Source organism: Medicago truncatula, chromosome 6 (genome assembly GCF_003473485.1).
Source record: "Medicago truncatula cultivar Jemalong A17 chromosome 6, MtrunA17r5.0-ANR, whole genome shotgun sequence".
Lineage (NCBI taxonomy): Eukaryota > Viridiplantae > Streptophyta > Magnoliopsida > Fabales > Fabaceae > Medicago > Medicago truncatula.
Genome location: NC_053047.1, coordinates 36,888,774 through 36,897,146, shown reverse-complemented (window position 1 = coordinate 36,897,146; position 8,373 = coordinate 36,888,774). Strand labels below are relative to the sequence as shown.

The 8,373-nt window shown below is 32.4% G+C and overlaps 1 protein-coding gene across 1 annotated transcript; it reads left to right on the top strand.

The window, feature by feature from the left end:
• Positions 1 to 7,557: 7,557 nt before the first annotated feature.
• LOC11414657 (TMV resistance protein N) lies at positions 7,558 to 7,992 on the top strand. Its single transcript, XM_003620169.1, has one exon. The coding sequence runs from the start codon at positions 7,558 to 7,560 to the stop codon at positions 7,990 to 7,992; it is 435 nt and encodes a 144-aa protein (XP_003620217.1).
• Positions 7,993 to 8,373: the final 381 nt, after the last annotated feature.

Sequence of the window (8,373 nt, the reverse complement as noted above, 5' to 3'; positions counted from 1 at the left end):
ATCTTCTCCGGCGAAACCTATGAACTTTCCGGTGAAAAATTTCCAGAACTTAAAGATTCTTACATCTCTTGATTCGTCCTTTAACCCTAAACACAAATCCAGCAATTATTTTTTCAAATACAGCTTGAAACGACGTAGATCTTGGAAAAACTTTATACGGTTTTGAAATGATTTTTGATTTTTTGAACAAAAACGTTTAGATCTTTAAAGATCTACATCGTTTCGTCGTTTGATTACTTTTCTGGTACTCGTTCTTGCTTTCAAAACTCAGATCCTTATGGATCTAGGTTTTGTGTTTACGGTTACGGCTTTACCTTTGAATTCTGGAAATTTTTAGATCTGTTTGCTTGCGTGATTTTACGGGTTTAAACTGTGATTTTAAACTTTTTTTTAAAAGAGGAAGATGAGTTTTACCTGAAGTTTTGGTTGAAACTTTTGATGGAGGAAAATCTTTGGAAAACTTGAATGTTCTTGATGATTTTTGATCTTCTCTGGACCGAAAATAAATCGGTTTACTGGTTCTATTTCTTCATCTTCTCCGATTCTTTCTCTACTTCTCTCTCTGTGATTACGTGCTTGAGCTTGCTTCTTAGATTTGCGTGAGGAAATCCTGTGATCAGTGCTTGAGCTTGCTTCAATGTGAGCTCGCACTTGGAATTGCAGGAGAATCTTCAATCCAGTGATGAAGATTCACACGAATTTCTGAGGATTGATGCAAAAATCAATGAATTTGTGTATGAATTTTGGTTCTGGAAATTTCTAGGGTTCTTGTGTTCTTGATGAATTTGATGATTTTTCTGTTTCTGATCTAACTGAATGGAGAGAGAAAATCTGATTGTGTTTGTTGAGTTGGCGTGTGATTATTGCTTCTGAAATCTGACTCAATGTATTTATAGCTGACATGTGTACACTTGAGCCAATGGAATTGTGACACCTGGACCTGGAGAAAAATGGCACGGCCTTGGACAAAAAATGAAATTTGGACCTTTCTGCAAAAATAAGAACTTTAAGGACCAAACTGCAATTAACCAAAAAGGACTGAAATGTAAATTGGAAAGAAAATTGGACTGGAATGCAATTTTGGACCTCTTCGAGGACCAAAATGCAAAAATAAAAATAAAATTGAAATAAAATTGGTAACTTGACAAAACGTAAAGCGAAACAAAAACAAAAAAAAAAAAAAAAAATTGACAAAACGGACTAAAACGAACCAATGGCCTAAATGAGGTACTTCAAAGTAACCTCTCTATGCCAAAATTTTGTGTGAAATGACCAAAATGCCCCTAGGGCTAAAATTGACCTAAACAGATTCAAATTGACTTGACACTGACTCAGATGCAAGTTTGAAATGAATTTAACAAGGTTTACTGATGAAATGTAAAAAAAACAATCTGAAAAGACTCAGAGACAGTCACAAGGATGAAAATGGGTCCCACTGCAGGAAATGACCAAAATACCCTTCTGTACGACTTTTTACAAATTTTGAAATAAACTGTGGAAAAAGCAATGTAATGATTCAGAGACACTTTTGAATGACTTACAAGACAAGTAAAGACATTTCGAAAGGTTTTATGCAAGAAAAACATAGGTAAAATTGTGATTGAAAATACTGCGAGGCAGAGACAATTTGAACCGTGCAGTTGAAATTTGATAATTGACAAAGTTTGAAATGAAATTGGGCCCAGTATTTTTAGGTCCAAAAACAGGGTATAACAACATCTTAATATTTTTCTGATTCTATCATGAGTGGAATATGCCTTTCCAAGAGATTTCATTTCATTTACTATTGTAGTAAATCTAGCATACATCTCATCAATGGTTTCATTTTCACTCATTTTAAAGACTTCAAATTTTCTAACTCCAATGTCAATTCTAGTTTCTTTGACATGAGATTGACCCTCATGATGTATTTTCAAGGTATCCCATACCTCTTTAGCATTCTTACATTCATCAACTCTTTCACTTTCTTCCATGGTTAGTGCACATGATAGAAAGAGTCTAGCTTTAGAGTTTAACAATACCTGAGCCTTTTCATCTGTTGACCATGCACTCTTTTCTTTGACAGCTCCTTCTTTGGTTGTTGGAACAAAGTCTCCATCTATGATGAATGTCCATATATCATTGTCTTGAGATCTGAGAAAGAGTTCCATCTTGCCTTTCCAGAAGTAGTAGTTTGATCCATCAAAAAGTGGTGGTCTGTTTGATGATCCTCCTTCAGCTATGTACTTGACTTTAGACATACTTCCTGAATATTTTCTCTAACACTTGTTTAAGTGTTCAAATCCTTAGAACCTGGCTCTGATGCCAATTGAATTAAATAAAATAGTCACAAGGAAGGGGGTTTGAATTGTTACTCTTTAAAAATTATCCTGAAACTTAAAAGTGATTCTCAAGTTGTTTACTTATATTGGTTAAATTAACTTTCTGACTTCAGAACGTTCTGAAGTTCATAAACAAAAACTGTTTAATAAAGTAAATGTGCAAGTGTGTGTTGTGTATACTGTAATTAAAGAGTATAGAGAAGAAGGAAAGAACACATAGAGAATTATAGTGGTTCACCCAATGTGGGCTAGTCCACTCCTCACAATCTTGTGAGAGTTTTCACTATGATGCTTGAGATAACCTCTCAAGTCCTGCACCTTACAATCTTTGTTCACCTGAACAATTACAATTCTGTATTCTCTAAGCCTCAGCAGGCTTGCACCTTCTTGCTAAGTTAACCACTTAGACTTTTAGAACCTTTGCTTAAACTAACACTTTAGTACCCCTAAAGTTAGATAAGACTTTGTTACAATCTGTATGGAGGTTGAATGTTTGTGAATCAAACAGAGGAAGAAGAAGAATTTATCTTCAAGAGAGAGAGATAACAAAGAGTATTGATGTGCACTAAGTAAACAAGAACCTTTGAGATTGATCAATTTCAGTTTGCAAGAGCTTCAAACGAAATCAAAGTTGTTTTCTTGTATGCTTTGCAATGGTGCAAGTTTTGCTAAGGCCAAGATCTCTATTTATAGAGTCTTTGGGCTCATATAGCCGTTGTAGGGTGTCCAATGGTGTTATGCCATGTGTCTTGGTTCCCACAAGCTTTAACTTGAAATTCTGGGCAAACATTTTGATCTCTGATGAACATCAGAATGTTGTTGTGTTCATGATGATCTTCATCTGGGTTCATCATGATCTTCATCTGGGTTCATCATGTATAAATGAACACATGAAGTTCTGGGCGTGTCATATGAGTTTCTGGGCAATAACCAAAGTATGGGCTTTTCCACATACATCAGAATGTTGCTTTTCCAGATTTGCCTTGGGACCGGTGCATGAAAGATCTAGTGGGATTCTTCATCTTCATGCCCATTCTTTGAGGGATTGTGTGGTCCTTGTACTGTACCAACTCTCATACGTGTCTATCTCATGTTGAACAAGACTGATTTGCTTTTGCTTTTTGCTTTTCACCTACTGTACTGTTCATAAAGTAAGCATGTGCTGAGCTGAACATTCTGACCATCAGAATGTTCCATTTGTTTCACTTAGGATGATTTGTAAGACTACCATTTGATGTAATCAAATTCTAATAGTGAAACAAGAATGAAGAGTAATGATGTTAACATCTAGGATGATATTCCCTTGTGGGATATTCCTAGTACATCAATGTTCATAGTCTTAAATGAACATTGAATATCCTTTTTGACATAATTCTTGTATATGTCTTTATTGCTTGATTGATCCATGCAAATGTACTTTCCTGGACATATATCCATGTCACATGTGCTTTGCATGACCTTGATCAAAGTTCTTGAGATTCTTGGCTTGTATAAGAACAACCTTCTGATCTCTGCTTGAACATTCTGATCTTCGAGCAAGATTCTGATCTAACTTTCTGACCTCAGTGTTAGATCATGAATTCAAATGTCCTTTGATTTCTTGATTCTTGGTATGATTTAAACTTTGTTCCTGTCTTAGTATAACACTCAAGAGCACAAGTTAAATACCAAGTAATTAATCAAAGCTCATTAATTCTTTAATCATATTGATTTATTATCTTTAAAATTAATTAGGGATTTTGCCTCAACATTACCGTCCCTCTTTCTTGTACTAACTTATAGTGTGTGGGCCAGTTAGTAAGGCTTGGACTCTTCTCCATCTCTGGGAATTCGCTAACATTCTTGCCAGCAACTATTGGCCGTTTGAGAAACGTAAGTAAATTATAAATAACAAAACCTAGACATCATTAAACTTTTATACTGTTTATGCAATTTGGATGATTATATGATAATGCATTATGTGTAGATGTTATCATCACTGCATATTAGTTGGATTTCGAATAGTTTGAGATCATCATTTTAAGCTAAGACATTTCAGAAATGAAGCTTTCTCCATGTCATACATTTGAAGACACCCTTTTAGAACTCACAATTATTTTATTGTTGTTGCTTTTCTTATCTTTAATGTTATATAAACGATGAATGTATATGATATCCTGACCTATAACTTGGATTTGCATTTGATTCTGTTGTGCTTATTAAGTTTCCCATGTTGGTGCATTTGATTAGTTTGATTACTCTAGAAAAGTTGAAATATTCAATGGTTAGATATATACCATTAGTATAGCTATTAGAATACGAGTCTTATTATAAGTAATTATTAGAAGATAAATTATAGTCTCTAAATTAAGCTAAGTGGTTTTGTCCCTTCATCAATTTACTTGTTAGATAATTAGTATGGCAGATAATTAGATATTCCTTCTTTTTATTGTCCCTTTTCTATTTTGGATTGATATTTTTATCCTATTAGTATTTGTTGTTGTTATTGTTTATGCTGTAAACGAGGTGCAAGTTGATTGTTTGAAGAATTAGGGATTTAGTGATTTTTTTTGTTTCTGTTTTGAGAGTGCTAGAGCTTTAAACTATGTAAAATATAAATGGGGTAAGCTTTATATATTTCAAAAGTTGTTATAACTTCTAGTAATTTTACAAATCATATTTGAAAACATAATCTAAGGAATAAGTTGATCTCATCATGGTGCTTCATAGAGAAATTGGATTATTCATTTCCATTCATCATGTACATTTTATTTATTTCATCTTCTTGATTAACTCTATCATTAGATGATTCTTTTTATTTCTTGTAGGTTAATATTAGAAGCTAATATGCAGACTTGAAGAGGAAAAGTTGAAGATGGAAACTTGGTTATTAAGTGTACATTAAAGTAAAGGGAATGTGATTTGAATTGATTGGTGTATGATACTAACGTCTAAGTACTCATATTCTTGGATCAACATTATTGTTATATAGAGTTTATTTAATGTTGTTTGTTTAATAGAAGTAATTCCTAATTTCTTTGATGTAATAAATTAAAGGAAATGCCAAATTGTTGATATGTTATGAAAGTGATTGATTTTAGTTTGATACTTAATTTGGTTGATTTTACGTATAAATATTTGATTCATGTTAAGTAATAGTATTAAACTGTTATCAAAACTCAATGGTAACTTTTTTAGATGTTCTCATTAATAGCATAGACGTTTAGAGTGTTGCTAACAACAACGGTTAATTTTGCTTACTAGAATCAATGGCAACAGTTTTAATATTTCTTTTTAATAGCAATGACAACGGCCTTTATCTGTTGCAATTACCTATATACAATAACACCGTTGTTAGAAAAAAAGGCAATGCCTTAGACTACAACTCTGGAAAAAGCATTGTCGAAAGATACGACAACGCTTTTAACGAATCAGGCAACGGTTTTCAGCCATTGTTACAGACCGAAAATGTTGTAGTGACAGTGAGCAGTTGTAATCAGATATTACATTTTAGTAAACTCTACTTGGAAGTGCAAGGGGGACATGACTACTTCCGGTTTATGGAAGGAACCTATATAATTGCTTTGTGGCTTTCTTCTCTCTCTCTCTCTCTCTCTCTCTCTCTCTATTTTTATCCGCTGCAAGTTAGTCATGAACATTACTTCTGATTAGTGTTTTCAGCTTAGGAGTAAACGAAGAAAAAACTAACACAATTCAACCATCCCTTCTTGTGTTTTTCTCACCTTTAGAATGGAGATGATAGAAAGAAATTCTAGATCTGGATTAAATGTTGAATTTTAGATTTTTTGTGTGAGTGATGATTATCAATTTTTCTGGTTATTGGAGATGAAGATTGTTGATTTAGTAAATGATAAATGAATTGTTATTAACAACTGAAAAATGTAAAAATGTCCAATCATTAATATTTATATAGTCAGCATGTGACATATCATCCACGTCTGTATTGATCGAGTCAAAATCAATGGTTTTGCAAAGGGGGTGAAACTTGAAGGACCAATAGTACTATTTCTAAAATAGGGGGACAAAATCACAATTTTTCATCTCTGGGGGACCAAAAGTATATTTTAACATTAGTTTAACCAAGTTTTTTTTTTTTTTAAGGATGTAACCAAGTTGTTTGGCTTGTTTGGTTATGCCGCACTTGAATAAAAAAATCACATTGAAAATTCACATCAATGTAGAAGCTCATATTTCTAGTTTCATTTTTTCCGTTAAAATAGCATTGGGACATTGTATTTATGTGTCAAAAACTGATAAAAATACTCACTTAATTAAAGATTTAATTACATCTCATCAAGAAACGTGTGTTTTGCATTCAGATTAGCTACTTGCATACCGATTGTTTCATTCGCAAAAACTTCACCAAACAAGTTTTTGGAAGTAGCTCTTCATTCCAAAATGTGACAAACTATATTCGCCCTATTTAGACTTTTGGAAGGCATAAAGTTTAAAAACTACTTCCTTCTTCCCATTAGCAATTTGATTCAAATTAAAAAATTTAATTAATATTGTTTGGAGAAGAAAAAATATGAGCTATTTTACAAAAAGATCCTTCATTAATGGTATCTAAAAGATAAGTTAAACGAATTGGAAAATTAAAGAATAATAAAATAGTAAAGGGCATCTTTTTATTAGTGTCTAATTTGTAATATTTTTTCATTTCGAATTAATTGTCACTTTATAATAATAATAATAATAATAATAATAATAATAGAAAATTAATTAATAGTTTTTTCACTAGTGTGTGTATATATGAATTAATAATTTTCCATCTAGTTATTTTACTAATTATAATTAAAAGTAATGTCATCAACATTCATTTTAACATACTCTTTAAGATATATATCGAGTGAAATACAAATGAGTCTCAATACTTTATGTGAAATTCATTTTTAAAATTATGTAAATCATGTATTTTTCATTCAATAAAAGAGCAAGTGTGTTAAAATGAATGTTGTTGCGTTATTATTTATAAGGTTAATAAGAGTCTTTTAGAATATGGAACTTATATTTGTTTATTCTATTTCGATGCATCTAACTGTTTCAACAACCACAGTTATTTAAGAATTCAGGTTAGAAATTTCGCGCAGGTAGTGAAGAAAGAATACTTGTTTGTTGAGTAGTGACAAACAAAAAAGGTTACCGCCTTCGAGAATACTTGTTTAACTTTTAACCCAACTATAAGAGGAATGAAGAAGAAGAAGAAGAAGAAGAATAAGGATCCACTGCAAGTTTCATGGCTAATCTACAATCCTCCTCGTTTTCGACCACCTACGATGTGTTCCTTAGCTTTCAAGGTCATGATACTTGTAAAGGTTTTGCTGGCGATCTCTGCAAAGTACTGAGTAAAGGACGAATCAGCACCTTCATGTGCGATGAGGAGCTTTTCAAAGGGGACGAAATCCCACCGGTACTTTACAAGGTCATCCATGAGTCCAGGATTGCCATTATCGTCTTCACTGCGAACTATGCTTCGTCTTCATTTTGGTTGGAAGTACTAGGTCATATCGTTGAAAACAAGAGTTATGGACTTATTCTTCCGGTTTTTTATGATGTTGATCCTTTTCATGTGCTAAACCAAAGTGGAACTTCTACTCAGCTATATCCCTTACTCCTTAATCTTATTAGGTTGCAACAATTTAACCCTAGAAATTTGGCTCCAAAATTGTAGCATTTAATGCTAAATGTGATAACCCTAAAATTTTTTGGCTCTAAAGTGTTTGGGAATTTGAATTTCAAATTATTTTATTGGAACATACCTACTAGCACTTACCAATATATGTTATTAATAACAATGATATTTTCCAAAGCAAAAATTTAACAGCAAAAAATAGACCCAATCCCTTACTCCTTAATCTTATTAGGTTGCAACAACTTAACCCTATAAATTTGGCTTCAAAATTGCAGCATTTAAATGAGATAACCCTAAAAAAATTTGGCTCTAAAGTGTTTGGAAATTTGAATTTCAAATTATTTTATTGGAACATACCTACTAGCACTTACCAATATATGTTATTAATAACAATGATATTTTCCAAAGCAAAAATTTAAC

Bases quoted from the DNA above. Each gene is read 5' to 3' on its own strand.
- LOC11414657 (XM_003620169.1), top strand. From the start codon at position 7,558: ATGGCTAATCTACAATCCTCCTCGTTTTCGACCACCTACGATGTGTTC.